The sequence below is a fragment of the Chionomys nivalis genome, chromosome 7 (genome assembly GCF_950005125.1).
Source record: "Chionomys nivalis chromosome 7, mChiNiv1.1, whole genome shotgun sequence".
In the NCBI taxonomy this organism is placed as follows: domain Eukaryota; kingdom Metazoa; phylum Chordata; class Mammalia; order Rodentia; family Cricetidae; genus Chionomys; species Chionomys nivalis.
The window spans coordinates 75,407,034-75,425,560 of NC_080092.1; the positions used below are offsets into that span (position 1 = coordinate 75,407,034).

Here is an 18,527-nt window from a genome sequence, read left to right on the forward strand (position 1 = left end):
TCAACCAGGCATGGGGGCACGTGCCTATAGTTCCAACACTCAGGAGGCTAAGGCAGGAAGATTGTTGTGAGCTCAAAGTCAGTCTGCACTATCAGAATGATACCTTGTCTTAGTGAAAGAGAAAAGAAAAACAGCCGGTTTGGAGAGATAGCTCAGCAGTTAAGATCGTGCATTGCTCTTGCAAAGGACCAGAGTTCAGTTCCCAACACCCATTTCAGACAGCTCACAGCCACCTCCATGTAACTCCAGCTCCAGGGGCATCCAGGGCTTCTGGTCTCCATGAGCACCTGCACTCACGTGCACACGTATTCCCACACATACACACAATTAAAAAGCACTTGAAAATATTTACAAATTTTTAAATTTATTTTATATGTATGAATATTTTGCCTGCATGTATGTCTATGTACCACATGCATGACTGATGCCCACAGCATTCAGAAGAGGGCATTGGGTCCCCTGGAATCTAAGTTACAGATGGTTGTGAGCCACCATTTGGTTGGTAGGAACTGAACTCGGGTCCACAGCATGAGCAGCGAGTGGCAAGTGCTTTTAATCACTAAGCCATCTCTCCAGCCACCTGAAAAGGGTTCTTAAAAATAGAAAAACAGAGACCACCCATTGCCAGTTTTTGTTTTTATTTTTTGAGACAGAGTCTTTCTACGTACCCCCAACTGTTCTGGAGCTTGCTATGTAGGCCAGGCTGTTCTGGAACTCTGTAGACCATGCTGGCTTGGAACTCATAGAGATCTACCAGCTTCTGCCTCCCAAGTGCTGGAATTAAAGGCATGTGCTACCATACCTACCCTGTGATCTCAGTGGAAGTGTCCCTTACAATCCATAACCATGATGTTAGATGTTTTCTGTCTGGAGACTGATTCACCTAGGGGGATGCATGGCAATTAAAAAAAAATCAAGTCTAGAAGCAGGGTGTTCAGCTTAGTTGAGGAGCTGATTGTCATGAGATTTCGCACCACTGATCTGTTTTGAAATTAAAAACTTGACCTCCCTGTCCCTTTCTTGTATCTTCATGGGTAGGGGCTTCAACTAGGGGAAGGAACCAGTATACTTTGCCTCTGCCTCACCTCCCTTTCTTCTCCGACTCTGGCTGCTAGATCACCAAGTTGAAGCAACAGCTACAGAGGACAAAGCTGAGCCGCAGTGGGAAGGAGAAGGAACGGAGCTCCCCTGTCCAAGGGGACCATGCTGTACGGGGAGCCATGAGGGTATGCTGCCTCCTCTGATCACCAGGCCACCTCGGTCTTCCTTCTTGGCAGGCAGAGTGTGCAGAGTTCTCTCCAGCTTTGCAGGACTGAGCCGCATGAATGAGTTGTGGTCAGAAGTTGCAGTGACAGGGCCGCTCGCTGTTCTTAGCACCCTTTTCCTCTACCCCAATCACGTGCAATTAAGGCAATGACACTAACAGCATCCCCTAGATGCCTCAAAACGCCACTCCTGGAGAAAGCCCCTCTGAATGTGTTTGTTGCAATTTATAGCTATCCCAGCCCCCTACCCCCACCCCCACCCCATGCCCAATGTAGAAAACAAGGTTAAGAAGAAAGTTAGCACCCCTGGTCATAACTGGAACTGCCTGGGACTTGGTGGGGACTTGATGTGATTGCTTCATTTGTCTCTGCTTAGGCATCCCTTCCCAGCTTCCCCCCAGGATCCCCTGTCCTGCGACTCAGCCCTTGCCTGCACAGAAGTCTAGAAGGGCTCAACCAGGAGCTGGAAGAGGTGTTTGTGAAGGAGCAGGGTGAAGAGGAGCTGCTGAGGGTGAGTGGTGGCTGCCGAGTGTACGGACAGGCTGCACCTGCACGAGGGCAGGTGACAGTGTCACTCTTTGGGCCTATCAGGCTGTAGCTCTGTTAGCAATGACCTGTAAACGCCACCTTCCGGAAGTATGCAAATGGACTTCAGCACAGGAACAGCAGGGGTAGCAGGGTGTCTAGGGAAGGCCTCGTGGTGGGGACAGGTGTGTCAGTTATCTACCTTTGCTGTGACAGACATGTGACAAAGCAGAGAAGGAAGGAAATGCTTCTTTTGGGTTCCTCATAGGCTCAGGAAGCCATGGCAACAAGAGGGTGTGACTGACAGTTCTTACACTGACTCAGTTCAATTAGGGACTGGGTATACTCAGTGTAGGCCTTGGTTTGTTATTTATCTGCTGGCTATAGTTAGTTATTATTTAATTATTTTTTTTCCATCAGGATCTCACTGTGTAGGTCACATTGCATCCTTGGCCAGGAAGCAGAGAGCGATGAATGCTTGTGTTCAGTTTGAGTTGACTTTTTATTCAGTCTGGGACCCCTGCCTGGGGAATGGTGCCATGCGCAGTTACGGTGGCTCTTCCCACCTCAATTAACCAAATTTAAGGAATACTTCACAGACATGCCCAGAGATTGTTTCCACTGAGGTTCTAACTTCTAAAAAACTGACAGTCGAGGTTATCTATTACAAATGAGCACAGAGGAGGGCCCTAGCTAGGAGGAAAACGTCAGCGCACTGGTCCCTGAGGACCGGGCACCCTCACCCGCATGTGCCCCAGCTCGTGCCACCTCACTTCAGTCACCGCTTCCATCCGCCTGTCTCTACTGGTGACATACATTGATCAGTCTTTCATGACCAGGTGACATTACAGCCTGACCCTCACCCTACAGACCAGCTACCTCCTTTGCAATCTTGGGCACACTTTCATACTGACACAGTTCAATTACGGAACGTCAGGCCGGGTGGTGGTGGCGCATGCCTTTAATCCCAGCACTCGGGAGGCAGAGGCAGGCGGATCTCTGTGAGTTCGAGACCAGCCTGGTCTACAAGAGCTAGTTCCAGGACAGGCTCCAAAACCACAGAGAAACCCTGTCTCGAAAAACCAAAAAAAAAAAAAAAAAAAAAAAAAAAAAAAAAAAAAAATTACGGAACGTCATTCTGAGGGATGCAGGCCTCAGTTTGTTAATTACCCACTGTCTGATTTTTATTTTATTTATTATTTTTTGTTTTTTTTTTTGAGACAGGTCTCACTATGTAGCTCTGGCTGTCCTGGAACTCACTATGTAGGCCAGGCTGGTCTTGAAGTCACAGAAATCACCTGCTTCTCTGCCTACCAAGTGCTGGCATTAAAGGCGTGAACCACCACACCTGACTTCTGGCTGCCTTTTAAATTGGATATATGTAGGATTTCATATGCCCTCAAACACATGCACACAACTCGTTCACTGGGGTCCAGATACCATCAGATGTTTAAAAAGGAGGGAGCTAGGTATTCAATGTTTGTTTGATAACCATCTGCACATTTGTTCTGCAGTGGCTTATAGCATGTGCGCTGTTCTGGTACCTTGCCCCTCTTATGTCACCCTGTGTATCAATCAACTTTGTGTCCAAGAGACTCGTACACAGAGGGTCACTGATCACATCACACAAATGAACGTCACTGTACATTGGACTAACAAGCCTCAAGGAAAGAACAAAGTGCTCTGGGAGAAACAGAGAGTTTGTCTTAGACTGAAGGTAGGTCAGGGAACAAATGACTTGAGAATGACAGTCTTTTATCCTTGAGGCTAAGAGAGAAGGTGCAGGGAGTCTCTTGGGGTGTCGCTGCAATGTCACAGGCTGAGAAGGTCCCGGATTGAGTCTCTTCTCCTTCCTCATCAGATACTTGAGGTCCCTGATGGGCACCGTGCCCCAGCTCCTCCACAGAATAACAGCTGTGACCATCCCCTCCTCCTCCTGGAGCCAGGCAACATGACCAGCTCTCCCTCTGTGCCACTGGCATCCCCCCAGCCTCCTGGCCAGGCCAGCCGGGAGGAGCACCGGGGTGCCACTGAGGAGCTGACATCCATCCCCAGTGACAAAGGTAAGTCATGAAGCCAAGGCACTAGAGCTTGCTCTGGGCCATAGGAAGGGGGCTCCACTGGCCTTTGCTCTGAACAGTTCCAGACCTGACATTATTATGAACCAATCAATGTCTCTGTGAGTCATTGTTCCGCACACTCTACCTGGGATAATAATGGCTCTACAGCATTCTGACTCCTGGTTTCTATTATAAAGTCTCTAACCCAAAAGAGCAGCCTTTCCTATCCCTGTTATTTGGGTGAGATTCAAGGTAGAAAGTCGGTGCATCTCCATTCAAGGGACCCCTTGACTCATATCCAGCAAGAGCTTCAAGGCAGTTATAAATTAGATAAAACAATGCAGTCTCTTATTTAGCGTCCTGCATGTTTGACCCAGACTGACCTCTATCTCAACTTTCTGGCTCTGAATCCCTAGTTTCTCCCATGCACACCTTGGCTGTCTACTTAGAATATGAGGCAGGAATCCTACTAACACCATATGTTAGAAAGTACTGTTGCCCACACCATCTGACTCACTGCTCACACTAACCCCATGAGGTAGGCTAGCTAAGGGCACAATCTAACAATATTCACAGGGAAATAAACAGAGCACAGAATGAGGAGGAATAAATGTAAGAGAAACACAGATAAAGTCAATATTTGCAGCCTAGGCAAAGTGCAGTTACAGGACAGGTAAGAGAAATTTTATCCTCCAAGTGGGGTAGAGTCAAGGTTGCCGCTTGCAGTTAATATGGGAGGACTCTCTGCGAGGATAGCTTTTTCAAAATGCAGACAGAATGAAGCTACGGTGTTCCTCAGGCAGGGCACTGCTCCCAGGAGAAGTCAGAGGGACAGCAGGTAGTTTCCTTCATGTCAGAGATCCAGGCACTCTCTTGGCTCCTGGGAATACAGGATTGAAAAGAATCTTTTCCCATCAATTCAGCAACTTTTGTCCCTTTGGTGGTGGTACCATGGCCTCCTACTCCTTTGTAAGTGTTCTACAGCTGAGCCACACCCCCATCCTCAATGGCAGAGTATGAAATGAGCCGAATAGCAGAGCTATGTGGCCCCTTTGCACAGAAGGCTGGAGCTTAGGAAAGTGGAGGCTTTCCTCTCTCCCCCTTGACTCAACCCTGTTGTGTTTATAGCCTCCTCTCCAGGCCACCCAGCCTTCCTAGAAGATGGCAGTCCATCTCCAGTTCTTGCCTTTGCTGCCTCTCCTCGGCCCAATCACAGCTATGTCTTCAAACGGGAGCCCCCAGAAGGCTGTGAGAGAGTGCGTGTGTTTGAGGAGGCCACGTGAGTACATCCCATGGAATGGGCATGGGAGGGAGGGACAGCACAGCTCGTGTTATCCCACCTGACAGGTCCTTCTTCATTCTCCACTCTTTCCAGTCTAGAGGTGTTGTCAGCATCAGACTATCAGTCTCGCAGATTTTCCATGATCAAACTTGTTGACATTACCTACTCTGAGCACTTAAATCTTTGCTTATCATTATCTCCATAGAAACCTGCTTTCTGCCCACATGCCAGCCACAAGCGCAGCGGGAGCTGGAAGGGAAAGAGATCTGAAACCTAAGCCTTTTGTTCCTTCTATTTTTTTTTAACCATCCCTGGAGAAAGTGTAAGGACTTGCTAGACCATAATCAGAGTGTGTGTGTGGCGGGGGGCAAACAGATAGGCCAACAGAGTATGAATGAATGAAAGAGAACAAACAAACATGCCAGTACTTTTTTACCCCCGGTTGCTGTTCAGTTCTAGTGTTGTGAACTTCCAGAAAGAAATCTCTAATTCTTGCAAGAAAGAGCGTTAGAATATTCTCAAATCATGTTGGATGGTTCCGAAGCCATTCACTGATTTCTTTACCATCTGTGTTGGTTTAAGTATGACCGTTCCAGAGGCCACTCCAGTCCCCTTTGCTGGTCTGGGAAAGCTTGCTCTATTTTCTCCTGCAGCTTTCTATTCATTTGGGCAGATTCACACTGGAAGCTGTGGTTTCGATAGCAGCCAGGAAGTTTAGTCATGGTGTGGGAGTAAAGATTTGGCTAGGTCTGGGTTTCGGGCATTCAGGGCACCATTTGTATCTCAACTGAGGGAGAAGAGAACCAACCCATGGTGGTAGGCGTTCTGGAAAAGAACCGCTGTCAGCAATCTTTGTTACTGTTCCCACTCTGCCTGTTGGTCCTCTGAGAGAAGAGGCTTCCTTCCTTAGCTTACGCAGGCTGAGCTCTTCAAGCTTCTCTCATTCCACACTGTGAACATAGATGGAAGTGAGGCTTTGACTGGTCCACGTGACGTCACAGCGTAAAGCTAGAGGCAGTCTCACATCATCTCATCCAGCTTCCCACTCTGCATTAGCCCCTTAAGGAAGGTGGTGTTAATCAGTCATTCCCTAAGAGCTCCTGGGCTTTCTTCATCTTACCAGTTTTCCTGCTGAGAAATGCCTTATATGTATAAATTGCTATATTGGGGAATAGAACCCAGGCCTTGCACATTCACCCCTAGCCCTAGATGCATTTTTAGTTGTCATAAAGGAAGGAGACATGATCTTGCTGATGTCTGGTTGGTACAGGCATGCTGTTAAATGTCCTGTTACATGCACAGCAGTGCCTCTCTACCACGGTCCCTGCAACAGGGAATTATTCAACCCCAGATGTCAACAGGACTAAGGCTGGGAGCCCTGCTTCAGGCAAAACCCACTACAGCAGCAATGAGCCCTCAGGGCCCTGAAAAGTGGCAGAGCTTTTCAGATTTTGTTGAGGTTACTGTCCTCTCTGAACAGGGACTCAGCTCCCAGGGTGCCCTGCCGAAGCAAAGTCCCCCTTCTTTCACTGACTGTTTTTCTGTGTACTTATGTGTCTCTCTCCATCCTTCAGGTCCCCAGGTCCTGACTTGGCCTTCTTGACTTCCTGTCCTGACAAGAACAAAGTCCATTTCAACCCGACTGGCTCAGCCTTCTGCCCTGTCAGCTTGATCAAGCCCCTCTTCCCCAGCATGGGCTTCATCTTCCGGAACTGCCCTTCCAGCCCTGGCTCTCCTCTTCCTCCTGCCAGTCCCAGGGCACCACCTCGGAAGGATCCAGAAGCTTCCAAGGCCTCCTCACTGCCATTTGAGCCATGGCAGCGCACCCCACCATCAGAAGAGTCTGTGCTTTTCCAGAGCTCCTTGGTAGTCTGAGCCCCCCACCCCTGCACACTCTTTTACCATGGAGACCAGTGCCTTGGTGGCAAGCTCCTCATTAGCTTCCCAAACTGGGGATGGAGGAGCCCTTCCCTCTTGGCCTTTGAGCACTTTCATTTATTGTGTCAAAGCCCTAGGTCCTTTGGTGGACGTCAGCCCCTCCAAAGGGAGGAGACTTACCTTCTCCACTAGCAGCTAGGCAGCTCACAACTTACACTTGTGTACCTGCGGCTTCCCTCACTTGCTAGGAGGTCTTGAGTCTTCTAGCCCACGGTGTGAGTTCAGATGACTTACGCAAGGCTCTTGTTATGGAACAAGCTGTCTGTGAGTGAGAGAGGGAGATGCCACAGACTCCTTACAGCCCCACCTCTAGAGACAGAGGAGATCAGACCCGACGCCTCCCTCCTAGAGGAGCTGACTAAAGTGGTCCTCAGGGCCAGAACACTTGACCAATTCAGCTGTTGGCAGGGGGACCATGGGATTTCCCAGGTGGCATTTTCATCTCACTTTTACCCTGACTAAAGATTGTCTTAAGCAGCATCCCAGCCCCAAGTGGATAGCGGGAAGAGGGAGAGCTGGCACTCCTGCAGGTGGCACATGGTGGCTCCATACCCTCCACCTGCTCCAGGGTTAGGGTGGATTAGAAAAATGCCTATTTTTCTTATATCGATGTAGAAACTCTATTTTCTCCCAAAGACACTATTTTTGCAGCTATTTGAAGTTTGTATATTTTCTGTACTGCAGAGCTTACACAAAATTGAAGAATGTTAATGTTCAAGTTTTCTTATCTTATGTTTAGAAGTTGTTTTTTGCAGGTCTTGATGTTAATAGACCAAATAAATAAGTACTCCAGCAGTTTGGGTTTTCTGAATGCCTGGAATGGGAGGAGTGTGCCAGAATGGAAGGCGCTGTATGTCACTCTAACCGGTCTTCAAGAGAAGGAGCCTCCATTTAACACATCGTGGTCTAGTTGCTGTAAGGATAGGCTTTGCTAGAGTCTTCACAAAGACATACTCACGGGAGATGCATGAAGTCTTGTCTAGAATGGAGAGCTTGGTGTGTCCTGAAAGTGATACAGGAGTCACTAAGGAAGGGGCTAACGAGAGTCTGAAAAGGCTCCTGAGGCCATGGACGTAAGCAAGAACACAAGGGCAACTAAAGGGAGATAGTTTGGCATTGCAGGTTCTCTGGCAGGGAAAGAGACCAGGGAATGGCATGCAGCTAAGACAGCGTTAAGGTTTTAGCTTCCATGCTATCTATGTCTCTGTGAGTACCCAAGGCATAATATGCAGCCTTGGATGGGACACAGAAACCGTTCTTGTCCTTCCATAGCCTCTCGGGGCTGCACTGTAAGAGCCCCAGACACTTGAGGAAAGAGGGGTTTGCCATGCCATCATTCTGTTTCAGCAAAGGGCATCCACATTCTATTGGGTGGAAAGTTTACCCTAATGGGTGCACTTATATCTATCTCAGAAGACCTCAGGACAGACCCCTAGGCCAGGCTCTCTCAACTATTATCCATTGGTTTGCTAATCACCACCTACCAAGTTAGGGGCTTTAACTGAAATGTCATTGGAAATGTGACACTGTTAGGTGAGAGAAATAAATAGAAGCGCCACTCTATGAGGGAGGTAACAAAGATTGAATAACTTTTTCCAAAAAGACCATACCAAGTTGGGGAATAAGAATTGGAACCCTGATCACTTCTCTCCACAGCTTATGCTTTCTAGAGCTCTCCTGCTGGCTATTATATTGCCATGATTTCTATCGGGGAACGCAACCCAGGTCAAGTGAGAATCCCTCTTCCCAGATGGAGATACTAGGCAAGGGACAGACCCTATCTTCTCTTAGTCCTAGCCCTGAAAGATGTCTGGCTTCTCCCCAAAGCCTTAGTGAGTCAGGTCCCCAGTGATAGGTGTGGTGCTGCCTGGCCTTTCCTTCCTTTGCCTGAAGCTGCGCCAAAGGAGCCAGGCTGCTAAAAGAGAAAAGCAGGCCGGAGGTTCATGGCTGCCTGTGAATTGGACCGGTAATAGGTGGGGCGTTTGGGGCTCTGTGGTTAGTCTTGCTTTGGCAATTCTGGTTGAGCAGGTGGAGACCCAATCATTGGTTTGGGGAGGAGTCCAAGGACTATACCTATAATGGGAAGGGGTGTGTATCTGAGGAGTCGCTTCTTTGGAGAGCTGGAAGTCCTTGAAAAAAATTCACTTCAGTACTTGGGTGATGGAGAAGAAAGGATTGTGAGTTCGAGGGCAGCCTGAACTACACGAGATCTTGTCTTAAAAAAAAATTCAATAAACTTGAAGTTTGCACCTCCAAGAGGTGAGGAAATACGATTGGATTTGAGAATTTGTGATGACTAATAATACCTCAAACTTGCACAGAGTACTTTACAGTTTATAAAACACTTTGGTAAACGGTAGCTCATTTAATCCTCAGAGCATTCAAAGGGTGACAGGGTGGTTACTACTAATTACCCCTAGTTTACAGAGTGAGAAAACTGGCTCGGAATTTAAGTAACACTGCTGTGCTGCCTTTAAGTGACAAGAGCCCTGATTGATCACGGAGCCTGCCCCACGGGCCTCCTTCCCTGGAAGCCTGGTGAAGTGTCAGAAGACCCACATCCCTCAGCCAGGCCTTGAATGCCCCATAGACATTGGAGTCGCTTACGCTGGGCAGCGGCTAGAGGGCGCTACGGCTCTATAAAGAGAGCTTGGCGTTAGGACCCAGCTGAGGCCTGACAGCTGACCGCAAAAGAAGGCTTTTGATTCACTTTCCTGGCCTCACCGCCTCTTTCTCCGCCCATCCGTCTATTTTCACTCCCATAGCCAATTGATAACGTCCACATACTTCTACGTCATCACTATACGCCGGGTTATCGCCTAGGCCTCCCCGCCAAGCTGCAGGTTGTAGGTGTCCTCGGCGTTGCCTGATCGGAAAAATCTAGGGGATGAGGTATTAACTTCGATATGGCGGGCTTTCTCGGCCACCAGGAATGGAGTCAAGGTTTCAAGACCTGCCTTCTTTCCTAGAATGTTGCTGCCGGGGCGGGAGGCATTTCCCTCTCGGCAGCTGTGAGCTGGCAGTTCTGGAGGTGGCTCCTGAGTCCTACGAGGCAGCGGTCGCACGCAGCTCCTATGAGGCCCCTGCCGCCGGCCGGCGATGTCCGCCTGGAGCTTTCGCCTTCGCCGCCGCTACCGCCACCTGCTCTGAGCGGGTCTCCGGCCGACTCGTCGGTGCGTCTCATGGCCGCGAGCAGATCCCTGGTGCCTGATCGGCTGCGCCTGCCGCTCTGCTTCCTGGGTGTCTTTGTCTGCTATTTCTACTATGGGATCCTACAGGAGAAGATGTGAGTGCACCCTAGGGGGGCAGGACTGCTAATAGCCCCCAGCCAGGGCCGGCGTCCAGTGCCCACCGTCCACTTTACGGCCCGGCCCTCAGGCTTCCTGTGTCTGGTATAGGTTTTCCTCTTTTCCGGCTCGGCCCTCTGACCTCTTTTTGCACTCTGCTATTATGCATTGGCGGCTGAGCATCCTTGTAATTCTAAAATTAAAGGGACGGCCTCTGGAGTTTTGGCATGTGATTCTTCTTCCTTTAGATGTTTTTTGACTTTATTGATTACTAGAGTGTTCCGTGACCTGAGACCCAGGTCTTTTATTGAACGCTCAGGTGCTTGCAGACTGCTAATCTTTTTGCTCTCGGTCTTGCTTTCCTACTGGGGATACTTTTATCCCGCTATCTGACTTTCCTTGTTGCCCCTACCTGTAATTCTTTTTTTTTTTTTTTTTTTTTTTTTTTTTGGTTTTTCGAGACAGGGTTTCTCTGTGGTTTTGGAGCCTGTCCTGGAACTAGCTCTGTAGACCAGGCTGGTCTCGAACTCACAGAGATCCACCTGCCTCTGCCTCCCGAGTGCTGGGATTAAAGGCGTGCGCCACCACCGCCCGGCCCTCTACCTGTAATTCTTTACGGATATCCTTTCCTTAGCTTATGATATCAGTAGGTTGGCCTATCTAGTTTCTAGGTTTAAATCAAATCGGCCCCTTTGGGTAAATAAACTCAATGATACTTACCACCTCTCGCTGCATCCACAAAAGCATGATACTTCCAAAACCTTCAGTGGCTCTGAGAATACTTGATGACACCGAGTGACACATACTGATTTCGCCTGTCTCTTTTTCTTGCATTTCATCTTAGAACAAGAGGAAAGTATGGGGAAGGACCCAAACAGGAGACGTTCACCTTCGCCTTAACTTTGGTTTTCATCCAGTGTGTGATCAATGCTATGTTTGCCAAGATCTGTGAGTACCTCATAGTAATTTGTTCGGTGCACCCTCCTTTCCCCCATATTCTGGGTATTAGACATGGATTCATCTTTAAAAATCTAAGTTTTCCCTACCTCCGTACTCTTGGAGTGTTTAAACAGCCTTCCTGCCGTCTGTAAAACTAATGACTGTGAAATGAGATTAAAATATTAGGTCTCAAAAAAAAGTTATGTCTCTAAATTATACCAACTTTTGAGTCAGAAATGACTGGGTCATCAGAGTTTTAAATCCCCATTGAAAATACTTAGAACATTTTCCCCTTTATCCCTTTGACTTTGCTTTGTATGACAGCTTCAAACATGTCTTTGTTCCTTGAAACCTATTGGCAGAGTTAAGCCACCCTTTCTAGGGATTCAGTGAATCCCTGCCTCCACTCTGCATGTGGTCTTGTTAAGCTTGAGGGAAAGTGGAGAGATGAATAATTTTCAGAGATTTTCCAGCTTAAGAAGGTAGAAATAGCTGTCTTGCTTGACAGACAAGTTCCTTTCATATGGCCTCAACTTTTGCTTAATGGTCCATCCTTGCCCCACCGGGTTTCTCTTGTATGTTTTGTTTGTTTTTGTTTTATTTTTGTCTTCTCCCAGTGATCCAGTTTTTTGACACTGCCAGGGTGGATCGTACTCGGACCTGGCTCTATGCTGCCTGCTCTGTCTCCTATGTGGGTGCCATGGTCTCCAGCAACTCAGCACTACAGTTTGTCAACTATCCAACTCAGGTGAAATCTCAGGGTGAGATGAGAGGCGGCTCAAAATTGTGTGGACAAGACTAAGGGGTCTTTCCTCAAGTCTGTGATTTAAATAAGAAAGAAACAATCCTACAGGCCTAGGGATGTAGCTCAGTTGGTAGAGCTTGCTTAGCCTGCATGAAGACCTGGGTTACATCCCCAACACTGCATGAGCCAGGCATGGTGTCACATGCATACGGTCCCAGCACTTGGTAGGTAGAGGCTGGAGGATCAGAATCAGAGGGTCAGGAGCATCTTCAGCTATAGTTGGAGGCCAGCTTGGGCTGCTTGAGACTATGTTAAAAGAAAGAGAGAGAGAGAGAGAGAGAGAGAGAGAGAGAGAGAGAGAGAGAGAGAGAGAGAGAAGGGGTGAGAGAAAAAAAAAACCAGTCTAAGAGTGTAGAATGTAGGACCATAGAATTGGGGTATGGTATGGATTTGGCCATGATAGGACTGCTTTTTGAGGCCAAGTTCTCTGATAGAGGTCCAGTGCTAATACCCCTTAATGTAGCACCTGCTCTAATCCCTGCACATCACAGGCGCTCAGAAATTACTTGCTCACTTTCATTTCAGGTCCTCGGTAAATCCTGTAAGCCAATCCCAGGTAAGCAAAGAAGCAGGTCCGGTCTCCATGTTCTGTGCTCACTCTTTCCCCTCCCCCCAAGAGCTCTGAGTACCTTTGGGTTTTACCATCCCGGCATAGATCTCCCTAGGGATTTTTCTGTCGTCTGTTGCTTCCTGTGGTGTACACAGACTGTGTGGGGGCCAAAAGCTGACCTTGCCTGCTCTGTGTCCTCAGCCATTGTGGTGCCCCTGTGCTTACACTGTCCTCTCCCACCCTGAGTCCCACAGTTTCTTCCTTTCAGTGCCTCCTCTTTCCCTTGGTCCTTGCCCACTTGCTTCCTGGACTTTTGTCCTCTGCCCTTCTCCACCTTACTGAATACTCAAGCCTGTTGCTCAATTACCTTTATCTGGCCGCCAGCCTGATACCCCTCCCAACTCTCACCCTCTTTTCTCCCTCCTCGTGACATGGCTCTCAGGAGGAGGGTATTGGGGTCGCTGACAACAGTGGATGCTTGAACTGTCGCTGTTCTTGTTTGTTTTTCCCCTGTAGTTATGCTCCTTGGGGTGACCCTCCTGAAGAAGAAGTACCCCCTGGCCAAGTACCTGTGTGTGTTGCTAATTGTGGCCGGTGTGGCTCTCTTCATGTACAAGCCTAAGAAGATGGTTGGGGTAGAAGAGCACACAGTCGGCTTTGGAGAGCTGCTTCTGGTATGCAGTCCTTTAGGGAAGGCAGCCTTTTCTAGCAGATTCCAGCAAGGACAGCCCCAGCTGAGGCAGGCAGGAAGCCAAGGGAGGGAGTATTGTCCCTTGACTCCTGTTGCTGGTCTTTGCTGCAAGGACCCTGGCTCTGCTATGACCACAGTAAAGTGGCTGAAATATTTAGCTGTAGCTTAAGCAAACTCTCCTGGCGAAGAGTGCTCTGGGGTCTGTGCTTAGATTCCGGTGTGAGCTCAGAGAGACCCAAGAGCCAAGAAGTAGGGAGTGGCATGTGCCTCCCTCGGTTTTCGGGCAATGTGGAAGCCAGACTCAAATCAATAGGCGCTATCGCTGAGTGTTGGACCCTGTCCCACGTGCTTCCTATTTTCATTGATTAACTTTTATAACCTCTCTTAACACAGGTAGTGTTATCTCCATTTTACTAGTGAAATTGAGAAGAGGCTGAGTCACTTGCCCATTGTCACATGCATAAAAGGGGCAGTCAGGATCAGTGGCAGTCCAGGCCAGGCAGTCAGATCTCAGAACCTAGTCTCGAGTTAGTTCTTACTGAGCAGAGAGGCACCCTGCAGGAGGAGGCCCACTCACTGTGGCCTGTTCCAGTCCCTGTGCACCAGTTTGTTGGCTTCGTCTCTGAGAAATGGCGGTCTTCCTGCTCTACTCTGATTTCAGTCCATCGTGATGCAGTTAGTCTGTCAGTCCAGTGCCTGCCAGAGGGCAGCTCGCGTGGTCTTTCTCTACCCCCTACACCTGACCGCAGACAACTTTAGTTCCGAGACTCTGTCTTAGGGCAGGAGTTTTTTGAAGTGCCTTAGGGGAAGGTCTTGTCCTGGGTTAGGAAGGGGCCCTGCTGGCCACCTCATTGCCAGCTGCTCCCTTTCCTTCCCTAGCTCTTGTCTCTCACCCTGGATGGACTGACAGGTGTTTCCCAGGACCACATGCGGGCTCATTACCAAACAGGTTCCAACCACATGATGTTGAACATCAACCTTTGGTCCACATTGCTGCTCGGTGCTGGTAAGGAGCCATTCTGCTGTTCTCTGCACAGATCACCAGAGGGCAGACTGCTCTCACCCTTTTATCCCTGACTCTGCTGCCAGTTGCTAACTTTGTGCAGGCCAAGGGCCTGACTTGGTTCCAACATGCCCTTCTGTCCAACCCTTGAGAGACCTTCCTGGAAAGACCTGTGCTGGCAATGTCCCTCTGCTCCCTGAGTCCGACACGATAGGGGCAGACATGTGCTAGATGTCATGAGAAGCTAAGTGGTGGAACACTCACAGGTATCTAGGAACATTCTTTCTCATAAAACGAATAAGACATACAGTATGGTGCTTGTGAACTTAGTAGTACCCTGAATGGAGTTCATGTATGAATCCTTTGATTTGGAATCAGTGGTTCCTAACCTCTCAAATCTGAGCACATGAAGAAGGTATTTCTCATGTAGCACGATGGGGTTAATGGAGAAGACTATTGGTAGCTGGAGGGGACCTGTTCCAGGGGTGTCCTTGAGCTGGAGACCTAGAGGTCACTGTCTGCAGCAGCTAAGGATCTCTGCACTAGTCTAGAACTCACAATCCTCCTGCCTCGGTTTCCTGAGTTCTGAGATTACAGGCACAAGCCAAACATACCCAACATCAATCACTTTTGGAGAAGTAAGCCTTTCTTGGAAAATCAAGTTAATGTCTGTAACTAGGTAAAAATTTGAGAAAGATGCAAACCAGGCCAGAATAAACTCTACATATGGTTCCTCACTCAGCCTCCATCATGGTATTTAAGCAGGCTGCATGCAGGTGTATGGGAAAGCATAAGATGAGCTGTTTACCTCTTGAATTTTTTTAGGGATCCTGTTCACTGGAGAGCTCTGGGAGTTCTTAAGCTTTGCTGAGAGGTACCCGACCATCATCTATAACATCCTGCTCTTTGGCCTGACCAGTGCCCTGGGTCAGGTGAGTTCTTTGGAGGAGGCAAACTTAACTCCCTCCTGGACCGGCCAGTTTTGGTGCCTGTTGTATCTCTCATGGCTCTGCTCAGGAGTCTCACACACCTTTCTCTTTCCAGAGCTTTATCTTCATGACGGTTGTGTACTTTGGTCCTCTGACATGCTCCATCATCACCACAACACGGAAGTTCTTCACCATCTTGGCTTCTGTGATCTTCTTTGCCAATCCCATCAGCTCCATGCAGTGGGTGGGCACTGTGTTGGTATTCCTGGGTGAGTTCTACCCACAGCAAGTGCCTCTAAGGGGGCCACAGAGGGAAAATGGTAGATTTATTTGTTTGTTTGTTTGTTTGTTTGTTTTTCGAGGTGGGGTTTCTCTGTGTAGCTTTGGAGCCTGTCCTGGAACTAGCTGTGTAGACCAGACTGGCCTCGAACTCACAGACATCTGCCTGCTTCTGCTTCCCGAGTGCTAGGATTAAAGGCATGTGCCACCACTGCCTGGCTTATCTTGTTACTTTAAAGAAAATTTTCGTAAAGGAGAAAAGGAAGCATTATTTCTAATGCTGCCTTCCTCCTCTGCATTCTGTCTTAGTGGTGTCCTTTAGTGACATGAATTTTCAAAATCCTGAGTGGGACAGAGTTTGATATTTACTTCCCTGCCAACCTATGATATTATATGAGAGTTAAAAGAAATAACTGGGAAGTTTTGATTTTTGTTTTGGTATTGGTGTGTGTGTGTGTTACCAGTATCTTGGTGGTTTTTCTTTTCATTTGTTATCATTCTGCTGTCTTTGAAGAAGCTATATAAAATTAGTCTTCCCAGGTTTGTTGTACCTAAAACTGGGCAAAGCGGTGCACGCCTTTAATCCTAGCACTCGGAGCCAGAGGCAGAGGCAGAGAGACCTCTGTGAGTTTGAGGCCAGCTTGGTCTACATAGTGAGTTACAGGACAGCCAGAGCTACATAGTGAGACCCTGTCTCCAAACAAAGTTTTTTATGTCTAAAGCTCACCTTTGGGAAGCTAGGCTGGCAGGCTTCATGTCCTCCTATGAAGTTTAAGCAGCTTCTCTCCTTTCCATAGGTCTCGGTCTTGATGCCAAGTTTGGGAAAGGAACAAAGAAGACCTCCCACTAGGAAGAGAGAGGCTTCCTCCACTCCAGAAACACTTAAATTATTATCTCCAACGGTGACATCTTGGGAAAATGGACTCAGTCACAATAAGGGACTGGGTTTCAATCTTTTTATTAAAAAAATAAAATAAAATCAAAGGAAGCAAGATCGAATCTTCTAAACAAAGCACTTGGGGTTTAACAAGACAGGTTGCTAATTTCTGGTTTTGTATAGTCTAGCACAAATAAAGAGAACAAAGGCAAGCTGAAGACCCTACTGCTGCTCTCTGGGCTGGGTTTGGCAAGGCTGGGTGCTAAGGCTCCCCCATGAAGTGCACAGAAGTGTGTATAAGCAGGGGCAGCTCTGGGAGTTGGCAGGGTTGTGCCAGCAGCCTCTGTTCCCACGGGCGAGTTCTAAATATGCTGAGACAGGTGGCTGGCTGTTTGAGCCAGGGGATGTAAAATCACTTCAAAGCACGGCAGCAAACGAGTCGCCAGAAAACGAAAGGTGTGTTCTCAAGGAACACCTAGAGGTTGAAACAGGCAAAGACCTCAGAAACCACTGGCTTTTCTCTTGTTCCTGCTGCACCCCTCAGCCAGACTTCACCGAGAACTTGTGCATGAATCATGAACGTGTTTCCAAGGTCCCTGAACATGCTTTTCCTGACCCCCCTCCCTCCTTCCTTCTGTGCTCAGTCCACCTGGCCCTCTCTGGGGAGCCTGGATTCGTCCCTCCTGCTCCCCTGCCTCCTTCAGCTGAAGCATCTCAGTCCTCTGCCATTCTGGTGTGCCAAAGTGTCACCATGCCAGCTTCTGCCTGTTGAAAGGGATGTTGGCGGAAGGCAGGGTGGCTGAGTCCTGGTTCAGAGCAGCTGTCAAGTGCTCTGGGTGGTAATGGGGGGGAAAAGGAGGAGCGTGGAGCAGAGCCACCTGCCCACTGCTGCCTTCAGAGCTGGATCACAATTCTCCAAGGACCAAACTTTACACATGAAAGTGCATTGCCACCAGCTGCAACTTTCCTTCCATCTGTTCCAGCCCCCGCCCCTTGGCTCTCCAGATGGGAGCCTGGCCTCTTTCCTGAGTGCTGCCTTGCCACCCTCTGCCCAGCCTTTTAAGCCCTGCCCTGGCCCCACTCCTCTTGCTCCCTAGGGACTGGGTGTCGTGATGTGCCGACTCTTCTTGAACTCCTTCCCCTTGGGGGGAATTTTAAATCTATTTGGTAGCGTTTACTGCCTGTCTCCCTGTTTTTTTCAGCACTGTGAAGATTGTTTCCTCTGCTGCACTCAAAGTTCTTGGGTGTTCTCCTGTGGGTTGGCTGGGGATGAGGGCCTATCAGCAGGGCTAGGGTCCCACAGGTGGCCGTCAAATGTATCTACTGTTCTAACAAGAAGCATCAGTCTTCCCTGCCATTTAGCTATCTTGAAAGTATCCGGCGCTGGTCACCGAGACAAGACTGGTTTCAGCAGCTTGAGATGAGATGGCTCATAGGATCAGCTTGTCCTGCCAGCTGGGTGCCTGGGAGTTCAGTTCCTGGGTATTCCTATCTGCTTATCCGATACTTCCGGTGCTACCAGTGAGCATGCAGGAGCTTCAGTGGTAGCTAAGACTGGTGCTTGGATCTTGCTCATAATTTAATAGGGAGGTTGGAAGACAAACCACAACATCTCAGAAATGCAAGTGATATGCAGGAAGGTGTCTGGGCAAGGTGGGGCTTGACTCACGTGTAGGAAGCTGAAAGCAGGAGAGGCTGGAGCATTGGCTTCCCTGCTAAGCAGGAAAGGTGGTTTTCAGCTGCCTCGCACTCTCCCCTGGTCTGCTGTCTCCAGTTAGTTTCCGTGGGAACACATGGCGGGACTATGGTTTTCAGTTGAGGCAATGTTCTGCTCAAGAACTAAGCCGTCAGCTTGTTCCGGCTGGCATGCTACCTGTCGGAGCACGGAAATAGAAGGCCAGAGTTGACTAAGTCAGCCGTATATCGGTCTCTAACAGGCTCGATTCTGAAATGCCAGGCAAGTTCAAACAGGCGATGTTGATCTGCTAACCCTGGAAAACCTGATGCCTCGGGTTTCAAAAGATCAAAGGTCCTCCTCTGCAGTTAATTCTCAGCTATGTGCAGAAGGGAGGAACCCAGCCTACAGACTTCCCTAAG

At 48.7% G+C, this 18,527-nt stretch overlaps 2 protein-coding genes across 5 annotated transcripts in view; both read left to right on the top strand.

Annotated features, from left to right (window-relative positions):
- Fam117a (family with sequence similarity 117 member A) overlaps positions 1–7,865 on the top strand; it is a 44,524-nt gene extending 36,659 nt beyond the window's left edge. For all 3 annotated transcript variants that reach the window (XM_057775104.1, XM_057775105.1, XM_057775106.1), the window contains 5 exons: positions 1,116–1,226; positions 1,642–1,776; positions 3,652–3,853; positions 4,979–5,129; positions 6,707–7,865. In XM_057775104.1, coding sequence (XP_057631087.1) covers positions 1,116–1,226; positions 1,642–1,776; positions 3,652–3,853; positions 4,979–5,129; positions 6,707–7,007 — 900 coding nt within the window. In that variant the 3' untranslated portion in view covers positions 7,008–7,865. The remainder of the gene's footprint in view (positions 1–1,115; positions 1,227–1,641; positions 1,777–3,651; positions 3,854–4,978; positions 5,130–6,706) is intronic.
- A 2,248-nt stretch (positions 7,866–10,113) lies between these two features.
- Slc35b1 (solute carrier family 35 member B1) lies at positions 10,114–16,642 on the top strand. 2 transcript variants are annotated; one of them, XM_057776836.1, is made up of 9 exons: positions 10,114–10,356; positions 11,202–11,305; positions 11,914–12,044; positions 12,627–12,657; positions 13,168–13,325; positions 14,222–14,348; positions 15,171–15,277; positions 15,390–15,543; positions 16,351–16,642. In XM_057776836.1, exons 1-9 carry the CDS (start codon positions 10,145–10,147, stop codon positions 16,401–16,403), a joined length of 1,077 nt encoding a protein of 358 aa, XP_057632819.1. In that variant the 5' UTR covers positions 10,114–10,144; the 3' UTR covers positions 16,404–16,642. The 2 variants fall into 2 exon arrangements, with proteins under 2 accessions (XP_057632819.1, XP_057632820.1); XM_057776837.1 differs by having other exon boundaries at positions 10,328–10,356; positions 11,939–12,044.
- Positions 16,643–18,527: the final 1,885 nt, after the last annotated feature.

Coding starts and splice junctions, on each gene's coding strand:
- Slc35b1 (XM_057776836.1), top strand. CDS start 10,145: ATGAGGCCCCTGCCGCCGGCCGGCGATGTCCGCCTGGAGCTTTCGCCT. Junction 12,658..13,167: donor ATCCTGTAAGCCAATCCCAG/GTAAGCAAAGAA, acceptor TTTCCCCTGTAG/TTATGCTCCTTGGGGTGACC. Junction 15,544..16,350: donor CACTGTGTTGGTATTCCTGG/GTGAGTTCTACC, acceptor TCCTTTCCATAG/GTCTCGGTCTTGATGCCAAG.